This window comes from Macrobrachium rosenbergii, chromosome 51 (genome assembly GCF_040412425.1).
Source record: "Macrobrachium rosenbergii isolate ZJJX-2024 chromosome 51, ASM4041242v1, whole genome shotgun sequence".
NCBI lineage: Eukaryota > Metazoa > Arthropoda > Malacostraca > Decapoda > Palaemonidae > Macrobrachium > Macrobrachium rosenbergii.
In genome coordinates this window covers 31,282,042-31,309,099 of record NC_089791.1, presented here as the reverse complement: position 1 = coordinate 31,309,099, position 27,058 = coordinate 31,282,042, and the positions used below count along the sequence as shown (strand labels likewise).

Genomic DNA, 27,058 nt, shown 5'->3' with positions numbered 1-27,058 from the left:
TCCCCCCCTCGCCCGTCAACTCCCAAACCCCCTTTCCGCAAAGAGCTAAGACGCGGTCGCCAAGTTATGTTTTTCACTCCGGCATTTTTGCGGCCTGTTTCGCTCCGGACATTTTGTCGAAGGGCTTTTCGACGGTCCATGTATGCTAATATGAGTGTGCTGTTGAAGCAAGCGTGTCCAAAATCCCTGTCTCTGATGAAATTTGGTGCAGTTCTTTAGCGTTCGCTCAAATCAGCTGGCTGGCCGCATGTCGCTGCCGGGAGAGGGAAAGCGTGTCGTACAACCGAGAATTTCCTCCCCTTTCGAATTCGGCCGCTGAATTCGCGAGACATCTCCTCGAATATGTCCGAATGAAGTTGCGCCGCGTCCAAAAAGCGACACTTTAGAATAAGAAGTGGGCGTCTGGAATTCAAAACCATAATCATGCGTGTGGCGGAGATGGGCGGGAGGTAGTTGCGTTGGCGGCCGGCAGGGGGACGGTCGGACGGAATATTTTTGAACAAAAAATTATCTAAATAAAATTCGAAAGGCGCCATAGTGACTAGGTTCAAGGTAAGAGGAGAGCGTCGTGTCCTTTCGGATCATGTGGGTGTGTTTGCCGAAGGATAAGAACGCAGGCAGTGATGAAATAGGCGTTTGAAAAAAAAGAGGGCGGTGTGTGAGTGAGTGTGACCCTCGCCAGCTAACTCTTTCGACCCAAAAACGAAAAAAACAGGAAAATGAAAGGACTTGACGATTAATCGAATTTCTTCTACTCCTGAGGTCGCGGCGGACGGCGGCAGCAGCGGTGGATCTCTCTTCTCTTCTCCTCGCTATTTATGTCTCCTAAGGTATGTCGTGGCGGTGTCACGCCGAAAACAGAAAAAGGGATCAGTGATTTGTGCCTTTTGAGCGAAGTGAACCTCGCGCCCATTGACCGTCCAAATTTCCAAAGCCCAAATTCGACTATAAATAACTTTGGGCCAGGAGGGCCAACGCAGCCCCACCACCACCACCACCACCAACACCACCACCTCCACCACCACGCTGCTTCTCTGACTTCCAAGAAGAAGCAGAAGGGCCCACGCCGTCTGTGTGTGTGTGTGTGTGTCTGTCTGTCTTTGGGCGCCCCCCCTTTTCCAAAAAAACTTCCAAAAAAAAAAATCGCTCGAAAAGAAAACGAAAATTTAAGTGTGTGGCAAAAGTTTTCCCCGAGTGGTGGAGTTTGTTTTTATTTTTATTTTCATCTTTTTTGAGTTTTTTTTTTTTTCCCCGAGATTTTTCATATGCAAGAGTTCACACAAACTTTGGGAAGTGTGTGTGTGAGAGAGAGAGAGAGAGAGAGTGTGTGTGTGTGTGTGTGTGTGTCTGAGAGTGAGAGAAAGATAGAGAGTGTGTGTGTGAGAAAGAGAGAGAGAGAGAGACCGGCTCTTGGTGAGTGCCTTGTGAATAAGTGAGTCATTGTTAAAGAGGATGTGTCATAGTAACTTCGCCACTTTACATACGCTTGCTCTCTCACCCATGGGGTAGGCTTGGCCATTGGGCCTATCCTGCAGGCCTATTCCTTTTCTTCCCCCTTCTCCCCCCTCCCTTTTCCGCCCCCCTCTCTCTCTCTCCCTCTCTTTCTCTCTCTCTCTCGATAGGATTTCTCGTTTCGGGAGACCTACGTGAGTAGGAGGAGGAAGAAGAAGATGAGGAGGATTTTGTCGTAACAGGACCTCCTCCTGTCCACCTCCTTCAGTAGGCCCGTCGCCCATGAATGTCTCGTCATGTAAACAAACGTCGCAAGTGCGGAAAATGATGTTGAAAGTAAATGGAAGATGTTTAATGATGTTTCGAGTGTCGTAATTGTTATTATTATTTTTTTAATCTCATTCCTTCGGCGACTGTAGTAGCACCTGCACCACCAGCAGGAACATCCTGGTTCTCCAGTCAAGAAGAGGAGCCATTCAAGGTGTTTTGTGTTGTGGTTCCTCCTCCTCCTCCTCCTCTCCTCTCCCTCCCCCTCCCCTCTCACGCTCCCTGCAGCCCCCATTTGGCCTACTTTGCCAAGCCCTGTCATAGGTCAGTGTGCACCTGGATGAATTTTGGCCTGCCCCTGTTACCCGGGGCTCGATTCGGGCCTCAAGGGGGCGGCCCAGGAATGTTTTGGATGGCCCCGGGGGCAGAGGTCACACTGTGCCCTCCTGATGTTTTGACCTGGGCGACACTGTTGTTGTGCAATGTTCTGAAGTGAGGCCCAGGGGCGTGTGTCACGAACTGGAATAGCCCTATGGGCATTGCCTGCAGAAGGACCGTGAGTCAAGAAGTCCTTCCAGCGTGGAAGGACCATGTAGGATGCTACTCTGGGGCATCTAGCCCCATGTTGCTTGGCTCAGTGTCCTGTGCCCTTGGCCAGGCATTTGTGGTTTTTTACCTTTTTACCCCCCTCCAGGGAGGTGTAGGGAGAATTGCGAGGCATTTGCTGGATGTGATGTTTGATTTTGCGAACGTGAAAGGCTTTTGTGCAGGAAGTGAGTTCTGTGAAGTGCAAGGAACGACCCCCTCTGCGATATGGTCGTTGATAGGCCCCTCGGTCTTACCTAGTCTAACAGGGCGTTTTTGGACAGTTCAGTGACGCCAGTAAGAACACTCGGTGAGCGATTAAGTCAGTGTTGACCGTGATGACCTTGTGAAGAATTTCTTTTAGTCTGTGATGACCTGTGGTTGGCCCCCCCCTTGTAGCCATTGTTGTAATGCGAAGTTAGAATTGTGGTATGTCATTCTGTGGAAAGTTTGTGTGACAGGAATATTCCAACAATTCTGTTCTCTAGGTCGTGGTGCAAGCTTAGGTTAGGTCATTCTTGTTCTCCTAACGTCGTAAAAGTTGTTTGGTCAAAGTGATTTGTGATTTAGCTCTTTGCAATTGTGTTTTTGTAGAAACCAAGTGGTAGGTTATTCCATGTATTGAGTTGGCTCAGTAAGAATTTTTATCATTAAAGCTGGTAGCCAAGGAAAGTTCCGAAAAACTGAAAGTTTCCTAGAATTGTTGCTAATCAGATCTGAAGAACTGAGTTTCCTAGAATTGTTGCTAATCAGATGCACGTGGGGATTTTGTTGGCATTGCAGTGGGCCTTCTCGTAATATTTTGTTGTGGATTATTATTCTTGTCATTTACATTTAAAAGTATTTATTAAATTTTTACTGTCTCCCAGCCCACAATCTTAATGATAATTTCTACGATGACAATGTTTGAACGCTATCTTTTGAATTCCCATCGTTGATAACAGCGTGATCCAGGTATCCATTCCTCCACGAATGTTCAGGTTACTGTCCTGTAAAAAAGTTCATTATGTAAAAGAGACATTTGAATTTGGAAATCGAGAGCATAGGCTTGAAATATGCAAATCATTGTCAAAGAGACAAGTGTTTAACTAATTTCCAAGAGAAGTGAGGAGTACTCTGAAGCTGAATGAGGTTAGTTTGGATCCTAGAGCTGGTCAAAAGGCGAGATTCCCTCCAAGACGGGATGGCCAAGTCAGCTTATCGATACCGCTTCAACAATTGGTGAGAGGCAGGTCCTAGTTGTGAAAACTTAATTGTTTAGTAGAGTGAAACTGACGAGTTTCAATTAGGCTTCATTTTCTTTCCCCCAGATGTCTCATTTGAAGAGTTTAAATGCTTCTCTCGACCTAATTTCCTGCTAAAGGAACCGTGAAAATGTGGTGTGCTGTCCTCTGAGGATAATTCGGAGTTTGTAACCGTGGAAAAGATAGTCAATGATATTCAGTGGAATAAAACACGTGACCAAAAATGTGACCAAACTTACTACAAACTTTATTGTGTTATGTGACTCAGTGAAGTGTGTTGAGGTACCTGACCTGACCTTCCCTAACGCTGACTTGCATTTTTGCAAGGAAGTTAAAATTGCAGCAGAGGTAAGGATTGCAGAATGTGTGGGATCACTTCAGAAGTGTTAAGATATTATTAAGTGCTGGTAGAATATTTAATTATTTAGTGTGTGGATTGTATATTTAATTTTTTTTTTTTTTTGAACGTTTGTGAATTTTTCACTTTGAATCGTGAAGTTGAAAATGCATACAGTGCAAAAGGTGTTTTTGGACGTATTTCAGTGTGGGTACATGGGTTTTAGGTCTTCGATTCATTACTGAATACTGCATCAAACTAATGGCTTTGGTTTTTCGTCGACTGCTTTCTTTGATGCAAGTGCATACTATTACACCTGTAAGCTAGTGAGATTTAGGTTTGTCGGAAAACAGTGTTTCAAGAAAGCCTTACAGTTCATGCCATATTTTGACGTAGATTCAGTCATCCTCCTTTGAAAGAGAGATATCCTGCCCCCCGTCTACTCGTAGAAAGTTACCTCCACCAGATTGGTGATTTTGCTGTGAAGTTTATTATAAAATACATCAAGTTTATTATAAAATGAGTTTTCTTTTTTATCAGGCATGTAGTCATATTTATAATCAAGAAAACTGACCACTTTCACCCTAGACACAAAGTTCTTGTGCACTTTCAATTAAATGTAATTGTATTTTTATTTAAAATTTAATTTATATTTTTTATATTAAAAGAATTATATTTTTTATATTAAAAGAATTATTCTCAATTATATTTTGTTGACCTGAAATACATGACAAGCAGTAATTGTGGTGAAGTAATTATGTTACAAAATATCTTTGAATATCGAAACTGTTAGTGTTTGACCCTCGCAATATTGCTTTTCAAAAGAGTGCCTGATTGTGGAAACTTTTTAAACCTCTTGGAATCACGAACGCAAACCTTAACCTTTGTTTAAGGACAAATGAAATGTGACTTGTCAGAAAGAGAGCGTAGACATTTGTGAATTGATAAACAAAAATATTTTGACAGATTTAGGCCTAAATATAGAAATTGGCAATGGTGATAGTCAAGTCAGAAATTAAAAGTTATATTCTGGTTGTGTCAAAAATGTTACGAACTTCATTTATCTAATGTGGAGCCAGTACAGTACAGTATATACTTTTGAGTTGTGCATGGGCTGTGATCCTCCACAAGGCTCCACTTCACCTCCATTGTGTTGTTTTTTATTTTGGAAGCCCTGTACCATGGGGAAGTTAGCAAAGTTGCAGGTTACTGTTGGAAACTGTCATTCTGGTTATGACGGGATTACACTATGATGAATAATTAGATATTGCACCAGTACGATTGCGTTATCATTGCGACAAGAAATCTCCGGATTGAATTTTGAAACAGTAACTGTGCTAGATAACTGTTCTCCATTTTTTTTTATTTCTCTCCTTTTATCCGGAAGGTTATAGGTCTGCCATGGAAATGATTTAGTTGAGAACAGACACAAGCGTTAATCATGCTATCGTACGGAAAGTGAGTTGATTGTTTTGAAATAAATGTACGTACTGGTAAAACATTTCACAGTCTTAGATCGTTTTGTCGGTAATTCAGTACATTTATGATCATTAAGAAAGATTTAGGGTAATGAAATGGCAGTGAGAGAGTGTATGTGACAGCAAGGAAGAGGGAGATTTAGGCCTATGAAACATAACCATGGATCAGTTGGCTTGGGTCCTTAAGGGATGGAGGTTGCCTTTTTATTTGAGTTCTTGTTTATGCTCAGACTGTACATCCGAAGTAATTTGATTTTTTATTATTGCCTGGAGTGTTATGTTACTGTTGAAAAACTCATCAGGAAATGAAATGTTCGCTGTGTTTGGGATCTTGTTTGTTCAGTCAGGAATTTACTCATATTGCAGGTCCTGGATAAACTTGAATTAGGTGATTATTATTACTGTGCCATCTTTTCATGATAATTCTCCGTGGCCACAGTCAGGTTACACCTGTTGCTAGTCTGGAGAAACATTGATTTGTCCAGCCCAGAAGCGTTGCCATTTTATTTCTAGAAATTGTTTAAAGACATTCAGCGTAGGATTGATGTGTAGAGAAGTATTACTACATCTTTTAGCCACACAAATACGTATTGGAAAGGTAGTTTTGTAGAAATGTCTCGGCGTACTGGATGAAAACAGTACTGCTGGGAAAAGATGGAACAAGTGTTTTGCAATTGGAACTTGAAATTCAACAGCTATTTTGCCCAATAATGATGCCTTACCCATCACAGAAAGCATCAGGTTATGTGAGACGTTGAGCATAGCAGAAGGCATTAATTTATGGAACACCTTGTCCATTGCAGAAAACAGTAGGCTATGTAACACATTGCCCATTGAAGAAAGAATCAGGTTATGTAACACATTGCCTGTTGCTGAAAGAGTTGATTTATGTAACACATTGCCCATTGGAGATAGAATCAATTTATGTAACACATTGCCCATTGGAGATAGAATCAGTTTATGTAACACATTGTCCATTGGAGATAGAATCAATTTATGTAACATTGACTTGCAGAAAGCATTAATTAGGTAACATTGCCCATTGCAGAAAGCAGTAGGTTATATAAAACATTGCCCATTACAGAAGGAATCAGGTTATGTAACACATTTCCCCATTGGAGAAAGCATGAAGTAATATAACACATTGCCCGTTGCAGAAAGCATTAATTTATATAACATTGCCCATTATAGAAGGCACTAATATATGTAACACATTGGCCATTGCAGAAAGCATTAATTTATATAACATTGCCCATTATAGAAGGCATTAATTTGTGTAACACACTGCCCATTTCAGGAAGCAATAGCTTATGTAACACACTGGAAATTGTAGAAAGCATCAGATTAATTGACACATTGCCCATTGCAGAAAACATCAGGTTATACAACACATTGCAGAAAGCATTAGGTATTGTAACACATTGCCCATTGCAGAGAGCATTAATTTATGTAACACATTGCCCTTTGCAGAAAGCATTAATTTATATAACACTGCCTACTGCATAAGGCATTAGGTTACGTAATGCATTGCCCATTGTAGAAAGCATCAGGTTATAAAACAAATTGCCCACTGCAGTAAGCATTGGGTTATGTAACACATTGCCCATTGCAGAAAGAATCAGATTAGGTAACACCTTGCCCATTGCAGAAGGCATTAGGTTATGTAACTCATTGCCCATTGTAGAAAGAATCAGATTAGGTAACACCTTGCCCATTGAAAAAGCAGGTTTTGTAACACATTGCCCATTGCAGAAAGAATCAGATTAGGTAACACCTTGCCCATTGAGAAAGCAGGTTATGTAACACATTGCCCATTGCAGAAAACATTAGATTATGTAACACATTGACTGCCGCTGAAAGAATTAGGTTATGTAACACATTGCCCATAGCAGAAAACATCAAGTTTGCTACACATTGCCCATTGCAGAAAACAATTTTTATAACATTGCCCATTGCAGAAAGAATAAAATTTTGCAACACTTGACCCTTGCAGAAAGCATTAATTTAGGTAGCATTGCCCATTGTAGAAAGCAGTGGGTTGTGTAACACATTGCCCATTGCAGAAAGAATAAGGTTATGTAACACCTTGCCCATTGCAGAAAGCATCAGTTTATGTAACACCTTGCCCATTGCAGAAAGAATCAGGTTATGTAACACCTTGCCCATTGCAGAAAGAATCAGGTTATGCAACACATTGCCCATTGCAGAAAGAATCAGGTTATGTAACATTGCCCATTGCAGAAAGCATCAGTTTATGTGACACCTTGCTTATTGCAGAAAGAATCAGGTTATTTAACACTTTGCCCATTGCAGAAAGCATCAGTTTATGTAACACATTGCCCATTGCAGAAAGAATCAGGTTATGTATTACATTGCCCATTGCAGAAGGTATCAGTTTATGTAACACTTTGTCCATTGCAGAAAGAATAAGGTTATGCAAAACAATGCCCATTGCAGAAAGAATCAGTTTATGTAACACCTAACCCATTGCAGAAAGAATCAGGTTATATAACACCTAGCTCATTGCAGAAAGAATCGGGTTTTGTTGTACATTATCTATTGCACTGAGCATTAGGTAATGTATTGTGGTCTTCCTCTTTGGATGGGAAGACAGTCATTTGCAAAATTAAATTTTAGCAAATTCCTTACACCCTTGGACTTTCGATTTCCTCAAAATGCTGCAGTCATTTGAGTTAGCTCTTTGTAGACAGTTTTAGGATTAACTTTCTATCAAACATTAGCATATTATTCAGTAAAGTTCCTGAAGTATTTTGGGGTAGGCCTGTATTTTATTTATATTAGGTGTCGTAAGTTCTGAGGTCTGGGTTGCTCGTCCATAAATATTTCTGTGATGTAATTCTAAGATTAATTTTTTTTTATAATTATAGCATTAGATTTGGTCGGCTGACGCTGAATTCATCCCATTAAGAATTCCCACAACTTTCCTATCCAAATGGTGTAAACCATTTCTGATAGGTTATCTTACTGCTTTGTCAGTTACCTCTTATAAATAGCAGAGGTGAACCTGTAGATGCTATTTATAGCCAGTAATAACCAGCTATACACTGTTAACCTGTGAACACTCTACATCTCTCAATTTTGAAAAAAAAGACTGGATCAGAACTTTTGATTTCTTCGAAGTTTTTTTATTGCAAGTTTGTAGGTAGGGCTAAATGTTGTTATTACAAATATTCCTGGCAGCTCTTGTTGTTGTTGGTTCATACACCTTAAAATCATCATTACAAGATGATGTGTGTTTTAAATTCATCCCATAGCAATTCATTTCATCCTTGACTAATTCTTCTTTCGTCCCTGACGGTTAACGTTGGATGGGAATTGTACAAGTCATGGGACTGCCAATGTGGTTTGTCAGCTTCATCTAGGAAAGGATGACTTAAAGAGTGACTATGTCTTCCAATATTACCCCAAAATCCTGTATTCTCAGGTATCTGAAGTAGTGATGTGTACACATGCAAAAATGGCATTACAGTATAAGTGCAATTTTGCGTGACTTTTCTAAAATTTAAGGAAGCTACAAAAGGTGGTTTTCTGTGAAAATCTCTCAGAAAAGCAAGATTTATTACTGTACTCTCTCAGAAAAGCAAGATTTATTACTGTACAGCATGGGAAAGAGGGCCACCTCAGAACCTATAGAATAAATTGGGTCTTGCATCATCAATATCGTGATGGATATGCAAGTCAAGTGTGGTGTATTTAAATAGCTTTAGAGCCATCGTAATGGTCTTTGGAAGCGGATTTTTTTGTACAGTATAACTTCAGTTAACCAGGATACTTGGTAATAGCTGGCAAAATGTGAAATATCTCATAAACTTTGAAGAACTCATTGTTGAACCAACTGAACCGTAAAACAGCTCGGTAATAGTGATACATGCAATGTTTCAAGGGCACCCATTGATAAGAGACGTTGTGGCTTGTACAATGCTTATTGGAAAATGCTTTGCAGGTGCAGATGTGGGATAGGAGTGTTCATGATGACTTTAGGCTATGCCAAAATACTGTTTCTCTGTGATGTACGATACCATGCGTGAATAGTGACTGAAAGACTCTTGGTTCTTCCACTCACTAGGCCTTAAGAAAGCCCTGTCCCAGAAACAGGGCTGGGGTAAACAGTATCATGTTTTGCACACTGTGAAGTTATGGTTCCGGCTATGACGTTCGCTCTGGTGTCATTCTGAAGCAGTGTACTTGTAAGATATTAATATGGTTAAACAAACACAACATTAAATTAAGGAACATACCAGGACTGTGAATGATTGCAGATGTGATCCAGAGAGTTATGGTTGACAAATGGGATATGAACAGCTGTGTATGAACATGAAAGGAAGTGAAAGGGTGATGTGATTAGTTGTTTGTCATTTTGAAAGTGAGAATGGTTTGTTAAGACTTCTGGCAAATTTATTTTCAGGTACAATTTTACTCTATCCATTTTAATTGTTACCACGGTTATATTAATTTTGTGTGTGCAGAGAGGGTTGTTTTATTCATTTTGATTTTAAGCAGCTCGATTATCAGTGAATGTCTTCTACTTTGAATCATTTAAATTGAACATTTGTTTTAATGTGCATATTATTAGACTGGTAATGTTTCAATAAGACATTACTGTGTGGTATCACATAGTATACTGGTTTAGTGAGTCGTTTTGTACCATCATGTTGACTACGGCGCAGTCGACCATCCAAATAGCCTATTCCGTAATTTTTTTGCCCGTTATCCAGAACTCTTCACCCACCCCTCAGAAGTCAGGTTTCGACGCCTCAGTGTTTATCATTATTTGGAGATACTGCATTGACATCTTACTTTATACATATTTCCAATTTTGATTTACAATCAGCAAGGTCTTAATATACTTTGCCTCAACAGAGAGATGGCACGCTTAATATAATGGTTACTTTCTCTTGTGGTATCTTGTACAAACGACAGATTGGGTTACTAATGCGTTGAAGACCTGTGCTAAATCAGTCATGAGTTTTTCAAGGTGGCTTTAGTTAACAGGTTTAACCAGTATTTGCCTACTACATTAACATAGGAACTTTTAAAGCATTGCTTAATTTACAGGGCCAGGTGCATAACTTCATTTTCAACAGCTGAAACCATTTGAAATGAAATTGCTTAGGTAGTCAGTAGCCAAAAGTTGTGGCTACTTGGTTTTCTGATCAAGAATGAATCTATTTTGAATATTCTTTGTGTAAACATTTCAAGTTTTTGGAAATGTAGGCTGTACTAAATGATTACATCGCGCAGAAGTTCTGCAAGAATTAGTACACTGTATTATACCACTCCCCAATGGTTGAAATGAACGGGTCCCAAATCCTAAGTGGGATTTTTAAAATAGTTAACATTAAACTTTGCGTATTTTTTATTTTTGTGACAGTTTATATATTTATGAATATTGACTTAGTATCTGTATCTCAATGATTTCTCATGGCTGCGGCACATAGAAAATGCTCCACGAGTGACAGGGCCTGATTCTCACCGCAAAATATTTGTCTTTTAGCGTATGCAACATGAGCTTCAGAGAAGGTAAAGCTGGCAGACGGAGTGACTCAGTGTGGTGGCACTTTAGTAAGCGCTGGACAGACGAAAAGCACTATGTGGTGATCTGTAACCACTGCAAACAAAGAGTCAGTGCCAAAGTCGATAGACTGAGGAGGCACTTGAGGAAGTGCATTCCGGGCTATGAAAGTCCCAAGCCTGACCTAGAAGGGTCGGAGGGCCCTGTGCCAGCCAGCATGAGCTGTAACGATCCGTCTGAGTATGCCATGCCACAGCCCAATATAGAGGATACCTCTTCCCACCTCTCTCCTTCGTGGAAAACGGAAAATGTGCTTGTTGATAGTAAGGTTAGTGACTGTCCAATCCAGACCACTGTGGGGAACGTATCAGAGCAAGTTGCAAAATCCGCTTTCTGAGACACATTTCTCGCCACCAACAAATGCTTGGAACACCTCGCTTTTCGTTCACCAGGCACTCAGCTGAGTCCTGCAAGTGCTGTTGTTGCAGCTTTTTATGCCTTTTCTGCAGGAAAAGAAGGAACAAGTAAATGTTTGTGACCTTGGATGTTACTCCTATGAAGTTTTTTGTTTGTCATGATTGTGATCAATAATGAAAGCATGTTTTAAGAAAATTTAATGTACAGTAGTAGCTACCTCCTGTTGTCATTGATGATTTTTGGCCTACTTGATTGTGTGTCATTGTGGAAGATAGGGATCTGTGTCATACTGTAATCAATAGGGTGACTGAATATGGTTATCATTGCATTTAAAGGGCAGACTGATTTACTGTATGTTTGGTCATCATAAGTATACTTGCAATTCCCCATAAATGTATTTAGATGCAATTGGTTGCTATACTGCATTAATTTTCAAAGATATTTTCAGTATATTATACACCCTAGACAAATGTTAGCATTGTAACCAAATGCACTGCCATTAAGAATTCGTTTTCCAGGTAAAATGCAAAAGTTAATTGTGCATGCTTGAACCATCCATCAGAAAAAATGTATACTACAGTACTGTACTTCCTATCTAAAAGTTTTGCTTTTACAACTTGCAGCTTCTGTGAGTGTTTTAAAAATTGATCTGTTTTGAAGGAAAACAGTGGACACGAGTATTCGCACAGCACACACATTCACAAACACATTTGTACACTCCAAGATCATTAATCTGCCATCACTGCTTTTGCTGCTCTCCGCCTCTGAGATAATCTAAACCAATTGACTCTTTTTGTACGAGGTATAAAAAAATACTGTGAAGTTTGCAACTCTGGTGTCAACAAGGCCTTTGAGCTTGGCTTTTCGAGGCGTTAATAACCCGTCTTACTTCACAGGACTCCCCACATTCCCCGTCTGCAATGGCGAACCAACAGTATTGCCTCAAGTGGAACAACCATCAGTCCAATCTCCTGCGTGCGTTTGACAGGCTGCTCCAGTCTGAATCTTTCACTGATGTCACTCTGGCCTGCGAAGGCAGGTCCCTCAGAGCACACAAGGTGAGAAAGGTGTCTTTAGGATTGTGTCAAATCCACATTTTTAGCTCCTAAGTGGCAATGAGTCCATGACTTATAGTTGAGTAGGTAGGATTTAAATGTGTCCTTTCTTTTATAAACAAGTTTGGAAGCTCGATGTTGTGTCAGATTTTGTCCCGTGAATTCTGTATCCCAGCTATGAATTTCTTATTTCTCAGTGCCAAAAGTGTTACAGTATTTTGGAAGAACCTAACGTCACGTTTGTTTGTGGTTATTTTATCTTTATCATTTGATAGTGACGTGATTGTAATTAGATTGGTCGCGTAGAGATTGCTCTTACGAGAAAAAGTGGCCATTCTTTTCAAACCTTTTCCTCAGAATGAAAGTAAACAGTGAGGACAGGTACTTAAGAATAGAAGAGTTTCTTATCAGTAATCTTGCCCATGTTGATAAGGAAACGAATGTGTGTGGTCCTTGGGATTTTGCAGGTCTATGTTATTGCCCAATATTTTGGGCATAAGATTTCCCATCCCCAATCTTAAAATTGTTTGGAACGAAACTAAGAGTATTATTTGGTTTTGAGCTATTACAGTAGATAAAAGCCTCTTTTTTTTTTTGTATGATTTAGATGTTTTTACAATGAGAGCAGGACCAAATGTCCAAATTTATTTCCAGCCTCTGTAAGAAAATAAAATACAGTAAAAGCAAAAGGTACAATATAATATTAAAAAACTGCATTCCAGTAGTATAACCAGAATTAAAGCTCAAGAAACTAGAAATGACAGAAAACTGTGTTATGAAAGCAAATGAGATGCAGAACTGAGCTGGTCGGATGGTTCTAGATTTTGCAATTTTGACATCTCACTCTTTCAGGAAGTTGAAACCTGTCAAATGTTATGAAGTGGTTGAACGTATTGGTCAAAATCTGAGATAGTGTGTATATCTGTATTGAAAGTCATAGGCCAGACCTCAACAGCAGCTTGCTAGTTACTCCCAGAAAAGAGTGTAAGGCTTGGGCCCAATGTAGCAGATGTGTTGACATTAGTTAGAATGCAGTACCCTAAACTGCTTTCTGTACAGTAGGTTTAGGAACAATGTTTCATTGGTGTATTTTGAAGTTACAGAGAAAGTGTTGTTGTACAGGAGTACTTGGATGTCAACTGTAGGAGTTGCACAGAAGTAAAAGTGATTAACAGAATAGTAGCTTAAGAGGCTGTTTATCTTAGAAAAACTAAAGTACAGGTATTAAAGAAAACTGCATTTCATTTAGATCTTTTTTAAAGAACATTTGTGAATGCCATCTGCTTACAACAAAGGGAGACAAGTCTCCACAGGTTGTGTTAGTTCATATCATAAAACTCAAGTCCTCCAGTTTCTTGTAAATGTGTAAAACATGAATTTTTGACAAATTGATTGTATACTTGATGCATTATTTTTACATATTTTCTGTATCGCTTAAATCTTTCCTAAGGATCAGTTATTCGTTCGTTTGAGATCGGAGCCAAGATTTCTTGGCTGATCCTATCTGTATAGTATGTCCAGAGGAATAATCCCATGTTTTTCTTCATTGTTTTGCAACAAACAGCATTTCCTGTTCATTGATAGCCATGTTGTAAAAATATAGATTTACCCAGTACAGATTTTATGCCGAGAATTATTGACAGTATTATTTCCAGTTGTGCTGGGAATCTAGATTGATTTATGGTCATATCATATCATACTTAAATCTCTCAAAAACAAAGATAGTGTATTGATTGTGTCTTTCATGCTTGTAGTTTTCTACAAAAACTAGAAAGAAACTGGAAATCAAGTTGACTTGTCTGCCTAGCCAGCAATTAGCAGACAGATTCTTGGTACTCAGGCAGTAAATTATAGGGCGGCAGACAGGTTTAAGGTACCAGTGCAGTTGGATTTTATTCAGCAGTATTAAACAGGTGACATGCAAGCCTCTGACAGAGTATATTGTCATGGACACATACTGTCATCAAGATCTTCAGTGATGCGTAACCTCTGGGAACCTGTCATTGAGAGAACTATTCATTTCTGTTCGTTAGAACTAGTCGCAGGAAACAGCGTAAGTTTTCAAAATTGGAAATATAATAGAATTATTGTAGGATGAATAGCTACAGTGGGGTATAGAATGTTTTGCACACCAGTGATACTCCATTCTTTGTAGTCTTTTTAAGCTTAGATACAGTTTTATGCAGCTATCATTTGAAAATAAGATGGGGTTGAGAAGGCATACTATATTATTGTTTTGAAGTCCCTTTTTTCTTTTACCTTATTGAATTTTATATTTTATTTTGTACCAGGTTTATAAAAGAGCATTAGGGTGACTGTCCCATTGGAAAACAAAAATTGGGTATTTTTGTATGAAAACAGCTATATAAGTCACAAAATCCAAGTTAATGATGGAAGACAGTACTAAAAAGAAGTAAATGTAAGAACTTTGACATCCAGGAAGACCAGTTGATTGACTTTCAGTGCAGTTTTAGAAATGGAAGACTTGTGATCCTGAGAAGTGTGGCAGCTTGGCCCCTCAAGAGAAGGATACTGATTTCACGTAAAGCAAATCTCGCATACTATTTAACTGGGCATAGGTGCTAAGAGTGCTAAATTCTAGAAGTGTCTCCTTGAAATAGAGCTCGCAAAAGATGCTTATGTCAAAATTAGGCCAGGTTGATCGTTGAGGATGATGAGTTAATGGCATGATTTTATGTTAGTTATTGTTTTAGCCTTATATATATACTGTTTATTTCTGCAAGCTGTTAGTGGGTATTAAAGCATACAATAATTTTTTGGTACCTTAGACTTTTACATTTAAGCCATCTTCTAGAGCTCTTAATTTAGTGAAGGTCGTCCATGATCAATGAAATGGGCCGTCAGAGTATAAGTGTTTGTAAAGAATTTCCAGACTGACCAGTATTAGGTTCATATTGGTCCAACATGAACCTGTGACCCTGAGGAGATTTACATGCTACATGAATAGTGGCATGCTTATATCTTTGATGATAAAATAAAATATTGTAAAAGAATTTGTTGGTCAAAGTGAAATTGTAGACCATTCTTGATTGATCATTTCTTAAAGAATATATTGCCAGAAATCCATTATGAAATAATGTGAAAATTAGTCTTTGCTGGTACTCTCCATAAAATAACGACAGTGTGGGTCATTTCTTAAAAGTAATGGTGCAACGTGATTTGGAGTCTTTCCAGGTGTGCTTGTAACCCATTGTTGCCCTTTCAGGTGGTGTTGTCGGCATGTAGCAGTTACTTCGAACAGCTTTTTGAGGAACACCCAGATAAATCACCCATCATCATATTGAAGGACATGAAGTTTGCCCACGTTTCTCAACTGGTGAATTTCATGTATCGTGGAGAGATTAACATTACACAAGTAAGTCTCCTGTTTTTTTGAACCCGTAACCTAGTTTTTGTCGTGTCATTTTTCATAAGTTCCATTTGGTCTGTTCTCGTTTAACTTTCCAGTATTTTCAACCTTGTTCTGATTCAGTTTTTATGCTTGGTTCAAGAACGGATCCATTTGGTCAGCCTGGTAACACTAGACATGACTTGGTGATCTAGTGGAAATGTTTCATAACAAAAGTAATTGCGGTAATGATTTGATATGCCTTGATAAAACTGAATGGGCTTACATGTCTTTGATGTGGTGGATGATAGTTTGTATGGGAAAAATTTGCTGTGCTATAGTAGGTGTACTAAGTTATTAGGTAAGTTAATACTATCCAGCCACTTGTACCAAGTACTAGGACTATGTATTAATGCAAGATTGAGGTGTATCTGCTTCCTCTCTTTGACTGCGATGGCATTCAGTGTGAAGGATCCATTTTTACTGTCATGAGGATATGAAATTAAAGTGCCCTTTTTCTGAGTTGCATTTGTCACATTTTGAAAACCTGCCAAAGACGGACGTGTATGTTAAAGCATGCTTTCATATCTTCACAGGTACTGTATTTAGAAACCTACTGACTTTAAATGTTTATGACAGTTACTAGTAGAGCAATAACAATGTGCAATTCTGTAATATTTTTGTGAACGTACCACATATATTTCATGGCAACTGCTTTCTATAGAAAGTGGAGGGAGAGCAAAAGTCTCATTTGTCCATCTTGCAGTCCAACCTCTTTGTTGCTTCATAGTGCGACTTTGGGGTTTTCTCCCAGTTTCAATCTTTGTACTTCGTCTGATTCATTTTCTGGATCTCTGTGTCACTGTTCAACTACTCCAGCTCCCTGTTTCCACTGTCTTCAGTGCTAAATGTCTGGAAGTGTCTAAATGATTGGCTTTGAAGCCTAAAACTCAATTCATTACAGGCAGTCCCCGGTTAACGGCGATCCGGTTTTATGGGGCTTGTCTAGCAACAAAAATCGGCAGTTTTTGGCGCTGAAAATTGCTGATTTCCACTTATCGGCACCGATACATACCTAACAGAGGCACCAATAACCGAAAATTGGCACTTCAGTGCTGATAAGCCCGAAAATCGCCGATTTTCGGTTAGCAGCGATTTTCGGTTATCATCACACCCTCAGAAATGGAATCCCGCCGATAACCGGGGACTGTCTGTCTGTACTCATTTACATCCTCATGTGTAGCCTAAATTTTTGATTGCGTAATTCCATTTTGAAAAGTGTGTAATTGGGGAGCTAAGGTGGGGTCACACGGCACTTGTTCTGGTGTTTTCTTTGCATGTTTTCACTGAAATTTGCAATTGGCTTCATCACTTGAAGTATTGTATGTTTATGCTTGTGTGACTGGACCTTGATCAACCATGACTTGAATTTTCCGTAATATTGGCAAAATATGGGCTATAATGGTGTAAGATCATATGTGAGGTGCCGAAAAATACCAGAATGTTTATTCCTTTTAACAACCTTTGGATGAACTTGGAGTGAAACATTTTGTGAAGATAATGTAGTGCAGGTAGTGTAAACTAAAGTATGGATGTGTTTTTAGATTTTTGGTAGGTGCTTGAAAGCATTGTTGTCTTAAATCATTCGTTGAAATAAAAGTTTTGCATCATTGTAAAGGCTGTTGCTTATGGTTTATGTTCACAGATATGGTGGTGGTTAAACACTGGAGACTCCTTTTGTGGTAAAAATATGGTCAAATCCAACAGAGCAGATCACATTCAGACACAAGTCATTAGAGGAAGCAAACATTATTACTCGAATGTCTAGATGATTTGGATTTTCTTGTGCTTTGAGCTTCCCCCTTACGCTATACGATTTTCAGTTTTTATTGTTTTGTTTCAGGATATGTTATCAGGTTTGCTTAAGACAGCAGAAACCTTAAAAGTCAAGGGATTGGCAGAGGTGTCAGGAGATCAGCCCGTGCAAGCTGTTAATCCCATGCCTCCAGTTCTTCGGCTCGCCGTAAGTTGTCAAAGCGATTGGAATACTTAACCTGTCAGGATTATTTTTTTTTGTTATTTTCCCTCATCAAGAAGGGGTTGGGTCTCTCTTAACCTGATGAGGAAAAATGGTAACAGATATCCTGGTACACTTTTTAATGTGTGAGATGTTTTGACTTGTGATTGTCTGAAACTGGAAGCTTGTTATCTTTTGTTAAGGAATGTGGAATACTAAAAAAGGTATCAATTTTATCCTTGTCATTTCATTTCATATTCGTGTGGTCTTGCAGCATAGAGTAGTTTTAAATAGTTGAAATGCTGAAAGAATATTAGATTCGTTACTGAAAGCCTTGAGTTTTGTAGAGAACCTTGTAAAAATTGCAAAATTGTACCTTGATGAAATCCTTGAAGAATGTTGTAGTGTCAAGCCTCGCACAGAGGATTAACCAGGATTACAGTGTATCATTGTTGCACTTTTGCACATAAAAAGCTTTAAATGATCATTGAATATGAATTTGGAAAATATAAACATTAAATGGTTTTTCTTGTTTCTTGGTACCAGTTAGCGTTTGGGTATTAATGCCCTAGAGTGCATTCCCAGTAATAATTCTTTTGAGTCCTTTTGTAATGTGTCCTGAGTTGAACTGGCATGATTACAGTTTTATAAGGCTTTGCAGCTGGAATTTGTAAAAAGAAATTTAGATGCTCATGTATATCTTTCCAATTCCAAGTCCAGGGTAGTAGATTGGATATCTGTGCAGTACCCTTCAGGGAGAATTGAAATTAGCAAGCCCCTTTGTATATAGTGAATGACATTAAAACTTCATTTTCCAAGTGTTCAGTCAACTGGCCCTCCCTCCCCTCCCTATTCAATCATTGGGAGGTTTAGATAGGCCTACCCTACTGTTCTTCGTCATTAATTGTTTCATCATTCCTGCCAGGCTTCACTCCCTCAGATGGTGGCCCCCAGCAATTCTCCGTTAACCACTGCTCTCAATGCTCCGCTCGTTGCTCCACCAACACTTGCACCACTCGCAGCATTGCTAAATCCTGACGTAAGTTAAAATTGTCGATTGTTTGAAACTGAAATATATCTGGGAGGGAATGTGCAACTTTTCATGGAGTTCTGAAAACGTTTAGTGTTGATTTTAATTTACTGTGGTAATATTATTCATTGTTTCTTTCACAGCTCATGAACCATATACTGTAGTGTTGTGGGAACTATTGCAATATTCCCAAGTCAGACTTTTGTATAATTATAATTGATATTCTTGTCACGGCTGTGCACTGTCTGTTAATGTCCTGATTGCAGTTTTCAGAATAATGATCTCTGGGCTTTCGTTGTTGTAGTTTTCTAAATTTTATTCCTTTATTGGGTCCCTTTAGCCCAAGCTGTATTTCTTGTTGCATTTTATTTTTCATCCAGTCCTGAAGTCTCTTCTTACTTAGCTGTCAAGCTCTTTTTTAACCTAATTAGCTCCATTTTTCAACTGTCATTTGAGAACAAGTCTTTCAGACTAACCCTATTAAAATCAAGAATCAAGAAGTAAGTCTGCAGCGTCACTAGAGTAATTTATAGTTCTGATAATTGTCGGATATGATATGGGTCTTGGTTTTGAAATCATATAACGATCAGTCCTGAGTGAAACGTAAATATAATCAACATATACTAGTGGGTTGTGAATAGATTTTAGAGGTGCCTGTGAAATGTATTTTTTCCAGTGCTGTACTAGAAAATTTGGTAATGTCATATTTTAGTTATTGGATACATTTATTGGTGAGAATAAAAAAAAAGCAATTTCTATATACAGGCAGTCGCCGGTTAACAGCAGGCTCAGTTAACAGCGATTCAGTTTTATGGGGCTTGTCTAGCGACGAAAATCGTCAATTTTCCAGCGCCAAAAATCTGCAATTTTCGGCGCAAAAAATCACCGATTTCCGCTTATCGGCGCTGATACATACCTAACAGAGGCGCCGATAACCAAAAATCGGCGCCTTTCGGCGCCAATGACCCCGGAAATCACCGATTTTCAGTTATCTTCACACCCTCAGAAACGGAACCCCGCCGATAACCGGGGACTGCCTGTATGGAGAAAAAGGATGGAGATGCATTTTTTAAATGTGCCTGTTCCCTTAGGTACCGGTTGCACTCTCAGCAGTCACTTCAATAAGCATTCTCAAAGTTGCATTAATCTTATCGACTCCTCCATCATTCCGATCAGCCTGTCTCGTATCCTTTGCACCCCAGCAGACATTCAAAATACTTGATCAGCTGGGGATGACATTCTTTGCAGAAAGCATGTGTCTGTTTAAATCTTTTGAAGATATTTTGTAACAGAAATTGCAGAAACACTTAATGATAACAGATCAGTATGGAACTTTGAAGCCTGAAAAAACCACCAAACCACAAAATGGGCTTAAGAAATCCACATCATTCAGTTTCGGAGTGTCGTGCTGCCTCCTCAGCGTGGAGACTGTAGAACCCACTTACTGTTGGTAGATGGGTTCCAGTGTCTAAACACTGAAGAGGCAGCGTGACGCTCCGGAACTGTATGTGGATTTCTTAAATTTATTTGTTTTCCATTTTGTGTTTTTTGCAGAAACGCTTAATCGATTGAGTTTGATATGCAGTATGTAACTTAAGAAACTGTGTTCCAGGGGATGGGTCTGGATGAACGCAGAGTCAACCTTTTGAAGCGGATGAGTGCTGAACATGAAGCAGTAGCAGCTGCTGCAGTGACAGCAGCAGCAACAGCTGTTGCTACAGCTGCTGTTGGTAGTGGAGGAGGTGGAGGCGGAGGGGGCGGGGGAGGAGGAGGAGGAGGAGGCGGGGGCGGAAGCGTCAGTGGGGGCAGTAGTGTAGGGGATGTCATTCACGAGCCACCCCAGAAGATACCGAGAAGAGAATTGAAAGAGGAGGGCGATCCATCCCAGTTACCACACGGCTCCTTGTTTATGAGTCCCCAAGACCAGTTGGCAACATCGAAGACACCCCCAGTGCAAAATGTTCTCACCCCCATCCCCCACGAACTAACTGTCAATTCGCAGGCAGAGCTACGTAAGTGCTTGAAAGACCTAGCTGTGGAAAAATGTACAGAGTTGAATGGTTTGCATGTCATAACACATAGTATAAGCCCCTTTTTTTTGTGTGGTAAGAATTGAAGAATTGCTAAAACAGTTTTTGTCATCTCCCTACAGCTGATTTTCTGAAAAACTTTACTGTCTTCAAACTCAATGACTACTTGGGTTTCCGCACAAGACAACAGTTTTGGGAAGAGCCATCGGTTAGACGCATTCTGGAAGGAATCAAGAATAAAGAAATAGACATGAAAAGCGCAGCAGAACTTATTGGCGTATCTTACGGGACTTTATATGGACGATACCGTGAAGTGTTTGGCTATTTAAAACACTCTTGGGTAAGCCCCACTTACATTTTTAGTGTATTGTATAGGGCTTGTTTTCTGTCACGTCCTGCCCATTGTCTGCCTTACATGGTTCCCTGTGGGGAGGGTCTTTGTCCCAACCTGTGGTGCTTTCGTAGAAAAGTTTTTCTCTTTTTATATTTTGAATGGTTTGAGCAGACCGTTAAGTTAGCACAACTTATGTTGAATAAATTTGCTAATTGTATACATTTTAACTCTATAAATGTAGAGGTTTTGATAAATGTTGAAGGGTAGAATTAGTTTCTTTAGGAGTTTTGTCTATAAGAAGTGATATTTGTTGTTTGTTGAAAATTAGGCAGTGAAAAAATTTAATTAAAATGCTGTTCCGTATTCTAGGATTGTTTTTTGGGATATTAAGCATAGGTGAAAACACTAATTTTTGTACAGTATTCTAAATTTATACTGACATCACAAAACAAGTCACGGATCTGATTAAACTACTTAATATAATAATCAGCCTTAATAATTCAGATGTGTCTCTTTTGCCTTAGGCCAGCTCTGTGAAAGCTAAATAAATTGCCTCAGTGGTCTGGTTAAACTATCTAAATATCACTCTGGAGTTTTCATTTAAAATTTTATTAGTAAAAATAATAATCTGTATTTTTGACAGTTTTCTCTTGTTGTATAAAAGGTCTCTTGTATTGTAACATCAGCTGCCTGTTGGGTTTGTATTGATGTTGATGGCACAGTCTTGTAGCACCTCGTAACCTTGGATGTGAAGCCACCTTTAGTTTATTTTGAAAGGTATATTTTTTACCTTTGGAATAATTGTGCTTTAATAAACGTACACTGTAGTCTCAAGATAAGAATATGCAACCTGTCCAGGTTCCTTTCTCCCTTGAAGATTTAATATGTCTGCGTTTGAATGTAATAGGAGATTTAGGGCCTGGATGTACATGTAAAATAGTGATATATTATTATATGTATTACTTACACACTTTGGACATTTACTTCAGTCACCAGGGGCATTTATTTGAGATACAGACAGCTGTGCTTTGTCATTACCCTGCTGAGACAGCCATCACGAATATGAGGTAAATGTTATCAAACTTCAGCTTGGAGCAAAATAATACGAAGTAGATAAAGCGAAAAAAATCCCTTCAGGTTCCTTGTTTTAGGAGCAGAACCCAGGTAAACTTATGCAGAAGTAAGGGAGTTGTCATGAATTGTAAAACCAACGTCAAGGGATGGACAAAAGAGCTATAATTAAACATGAGGAAGCAAACAAGAAGGTGGAAACACATGAAACTCCCAAGAGACTGGTTTGATGAAGGGATCGATGTGATAATTGAATTATACAAGGATCACACAAGAGTGAAAAAATTAGGGTGAAGTGTAGTATTCCCTAGAGAGAGAGAGAGAGAATGTGGCATACTACAAAATTGCTATACTGTAGATGATAACAGGGTTTGAGGTTCAAACTCAGGAGTGTATGAATTTGGATTTGTATCCATGAAGTAGGTGTGTTCTTACTTAGTTTACCCCTTGATCATCCAAGCCTCAGCAGATAGTCCCTTAGTTTGTATTTATGAAACAAAAAATATGAAAGACATCCACTTAGGATTTGTCTGTTGTGAGTGTAGACACTTAGGTTTTTCTTTACTTATGTTTATGTGCAGGACGTTCTTTTTATTTTGTACTCAAAAAAATTTTTTCTGGCATTTGCTGTGTACTGATCCATGATTTCCCTTCTCTGCATTATCTTTCAGGTGAATAAACCTGGTCGAAATTCAGGCCCAGGACAAAAAGAGCGATCTATATGGGAAGAGTCTCGAGCCCAGGAGTTGATTCAGAGGGTACTTAGCAAAGAGCTGTCGTTGACAGCCGCTGCTGTGAGACTTGGGGTAGATACAAATACGTTCTTTGCACACATAACAGACAACGGTAAGAATAAATCTCGTGTGGCTCTTTTGCTGGGTACGGATGCCAATACAGAAAATAATTCTTTCATGAACGCCAACCACAGTGAGGATTCAGATCACAACAATTCTGCTGGTGATCCTCTAGAGATGCCCCCAGGTGATCCCTTAGGAGAGGATTCTAATCCACCACCTTACCCAGGAAGTAGTGAAGATGGCAACATGGAAGGTGTGATGGAGAACTCGCATGCCAGACCAGAAATGAACGGAGATGACAATGAAGAACCAGAAATCATTGAGGATACTGCCGATCAGAGTAGATCAGGAGACGAGCAGGGCATGCCAGAGCAAGTTACAGCAATGCAGGAAATGACAGAAGGTGACGAGGCAGCAGACCAAGGCGTAGGGGAGCCACAGGACGCGGGAGAGACTGTGGAAAGTTTCCAGTCCATAGTAGAGGATGATCCTGGCGAAAATGAATGTGATGCCGCTGTGGCTAACAATTGATACACCCACTTACTTACTTCGTAAGGATAAGGCACAAATACCAGTTTTCAGTGATGAATGAAATAACCTAAGGTGAGCTGTCGGTCAAAGTACTTTTGACGTGGCTCCATCATACAAATATAGTGCAACTTAATCTCAGTAAAACATGTTTTATTAGGGTACCAACTGATTGTATTACATTTAGAGGAATGGTTTGAAAGAATGTTTGAGGGCTATTAAATGCTCAATTAGCGTGTTGGAATTTATGACTGAGGAAATGTTTGGTATTGGGTTGGGGAGTGATTTGTTATTGTGTAGCATATGATCGAGTGTTGCTACAAGAATGCATTAACTGTTTTGCCACTAGTTTTGACACAAAACAAATGTGTTGGTTATCTCACAGGGAGCTGAGAAATGATGGACAGTGTCGGGGAAACAAAACAAAAAAATAAAAAGGACGGCTTTGCTGAGGCACGTTTTGTGCCATATGTATTGAAGTTTCAAAATGCGGTACAGGACAGTTTCAGTGTGACGGCAAGGATGCAGAAGGTTTCGGTAATTATCGTCAACGTTTCTAGGGATCGGCATCCAGACGATGGGGATAGTTTTCATATCAGTGACCTGACGAAGTTTATTGGTGAAATTGCCTTTGCCGTTGCAGTACGTTTTCTTATTGCAACGTTATTGATTGTTAACAAACTGGATATTAAGATTTATCTGACTTAAGATAAATTATTAGCATGTGAGCATTGCATTTTCTCTTCTGGTGCTTTGCTTCACAGCAACTGATCTGATGTTAAGATAAGCTCTTTTAATATTTTTATTAAATATATATAAAAATGTTATGGCAATGCAGCTGTCTTTGGTATTTACCTATTATAAGTGACTAGCAGGTAGGAAATCTGTAGCTTTTTTCTTTGTCCTTAGTAATGCATAGTTTGCTTTATTTTGAATGCAAAGCTATCGACAATGAGCAGCTAATTCAGCGTTGGCTTTGACCGATAACGTCAAGAGATAGTGGCAATATTAACTTTATATACGAACCCCAAAGACTATACCTTTATGAGCTATTTAATGGTTCAAGTTTTGTACTTTGAATAAATTAGAAATCATTTACCAGATTTAACTTTTAACATCCCATACATTATATAACAATAAATACCCCTAGCGCTGTCAATTCATGCAAAAGTGTCACTTCTTCTCTTCTTGTGAGTTGCAGACGTGAATTTACGTGGTGTCTAGGGGTATTTTTCCAATATATATATATTATATATTTAAATATATGAAATTGTATATTTTATTATACTTTTACTGTTTTATTTAATTTTTTTTGTTATACAGTACTAATGTGTATTCATTTATTCACACAGAGGAATAAAGAGCCTCCTATTTTGAATGAGAGGATCACTTCACTATTTATGCCATCCAGAAATGACAAAAGACTAGTTCTTGTTGGAAATTCTTCAAATAGCAGTTTGATTTTGTTGTTACACTTCCTTCAGATACGTTTATCTTAGTGATCTCGCACCTTTACGAATAAAGATTGCTTCATTGCGTCCAAGGTGAAGTTACACTGAAAGCATTGCGGATTCCTCCACATACGAGGTTACAGTTTATGCAAAATCAATTGTGAAAACCTGTGAGCGATTCCATGGGTACATTATCCCCCACAAAGTTTGTTAGGGCTCATGTTGTGACAGTTGTTTTCTAGATTTGCTGCTGACCTTGAAATAATTCTGCAGAAAGGCATCGTTTTGCTGTCATTTTTGATGAAAATTGTAGTTTAAGAGTTGAATAATAAGTGCATGGTTTTTTTTTATGCATATAGTTGTGTAATAGCTGTTTTATGTTGGTATGTATAGTCACCACTGTGCTCTGCTATACTTTGAAGACAAAAAAAACGAAGAGGTGTTTTGAGTTAGGTAGCCCCCTCCCCCCATCTGCCACTTGTATACTTAGAAGGCAAGTGGTGTAGGTAACATTCCCTGGTATGTCACTTATGTGATACTGAAAGGCATAGGCTGCACCAACAGAGGTATGTGTTATGTTCACTTATGCTCTTTTTTTTTATTTCATTCAAAGATAAAGTGTTTAATTTTTGTATGTTCAAAATTCAACTTGAAATGTATATGCATTGTATTATGATTGTGATGAAAGCTAAAAATAACGACCGGTAGTTTTGTTATCGGTTGTGTCACGTGTCGTACTGGATTTTTAATTTACAAAATTCATTTTGTGAGCCTGGTTTTATGGTGATTGAATGAATGTGGAATTACACTTGCACAACATTATGTAAAACATACACATGCATATAGGAGTATGCAGACCTAGGTACATGTACGTTCATTTGTGTGTAAAATAGATGTGTGATGGTGTAAACTAAAACTCTGAAGTGGATATGTTTTTAAAACTAAATATGTTATGTTCTGTAGATGATGTTTGCATGAGAACATGCAAGTACTATTGTGCCACATTATTTTGATTTCATTCTTAGAATTTATCTGTTCAAGGCAAGATTTGAACTCAATACCTCTGAGCAACATGCCCATTGTCAAACCAGTGCCACCTGGTCTGTTTGAAACATTATCATTGGTTTTATATCATACCAGAGGCATGTACATTTCCATTTGATGCAGGAACGCAGAGTATAGCAGTTTTACCCAAACGAGAGTTCAAATAAATGTGAGACACTCCAAAGGGGCACACAAGATACAGGTAGTACAAACTTCATAGTGTTGATGATGGGTTTAGGCTAAAATAGGTTATTTTCCAAAGTACGTTATACTGACTCTAGGGAATTTTTTTTTAAACCAAAAAGCCTTGAAGTTGTAAACAAATGACAAAAATGTAAAAGTAGACTAATGCAGCAGAAAGTTGTGAGAAGCAGAAATGTAAGCTCATTAGCCATTTCACCTGGGACACATTGAATTTTCAAATGGTCAGTGTACATTGCAGTGGTATTGATTGCATACTTTGACATACTGTACATGACAATTTTACACACATAAACACACACACACACACTCCCATGTATACACGGATTTACATAATGTTTGCCAGATGTATGCTGGCGCGATTTTTAAAGCTGTGTGGCATTATATTCCAAGAGATCGCTCTAGAATAGCGCAAGACTATGATTCAAATGTTTGTTTTTTTTTTAAGGCGAAGAAATGTAGTCATTTCTGCCTTGATTGTACAGATCTTTTTGTCACTTTTATATGATGTGGTTCAGAATATTGTATTGCATTTTGACAGTGATCTACATTAGATAATTACGAAACATCTGGCAGTCCGTAGGATGAGGTGATGTGATCCAAAATTAGTGTGTTAAAAAGTCTTTTAGCGTTTGTATCTGAAAATGTAAATGGTTTATATACATATCCATATGCTAGTGTGCACACAAACATATCTTGTATGCTTTATAGTATATGTTAATGTATATATTGTTTGCAGGTGAACAGCTTAATACTGTTAGTACACACATACAGCCTTCATCATAATGAACTCATTTACACAAATACAGAGACATCCCAGCAAATGAGGCATATGCCT

General features: G+C 38.8%; 1 protein-coding gene across 9 annotated transcripts; it reads left to right on the top strand.

The window, feature by feature from the left end:
• The first annotated feature begins 204 nt into the window (after positions 1-204).
• Positions 205-24,625, top strand: LOC136833280 (uncharacterized). Of its 9 annotated transcripts, none has more exons than XM_067095208.1 (10): positions 318-830; positions 3,615-3,896; positions 10,879-11,224; positions 12,210-12,371; positions 15,595-15,744; positions 17,621-17,740; positions 18,660-18,773; positions 20,377-20,776; positions 20,917-21,134; positions 22,871-24,625. In XM_067095208.1, the coding sequence occupies exons 3-10, from the start codon at positions 10,889-10,891 to the stop codon at positions 23,525-23,527; spliced, it is 2,157 nt and encodes a 718-aa protein (XP_066951309.1). In that variant the 5' UTR covers positions 318-830; positions 3,615-3,896; positions 10,879-10,888; the 3' UTR covers positions 23,528-24,625. The 9 variants fall into 9 exon arrangements, with proteins under 9 accessions (XP_066951316.1, XP_066951309.1, XP_066951308.1 ...); XM_067095209.1 differs by lacking the exon at positions 318-830 and adding an exon at positions 1,497-1,788; XM_067095207.1 differs by lacking the exon at positions 3,615-3,896.
• The last annotated feature ends 2,433 nt before the right edge of the window (positions 24,626-27,058 follow it).

Bases quoted from the DNA above. Each gene is read 5' to 3' on its own strand.
- LOC136833280 (XM_067095207.1), top strand. From the start codon at position 10,889: ATGAGCTTCAGAGAAGGTAAAGCTGGCAGACGGAGTGACTCAGTGTGG. The intron at 11,225-12,209 runs GTTAGTGACTGT...CTTACTTCACAG, and splicing joins ATGTGCTTGTTGATAGTAAG to GACTCCCCACATTCCCCGTC. The intron at 18,774-20,376 runs GTAAGTTAAAAT...ACTGTGTTCCAG, and splicing joins CAGCATTGCTAAATCCTGAC to GGGATGGGTCTGGATGAACG.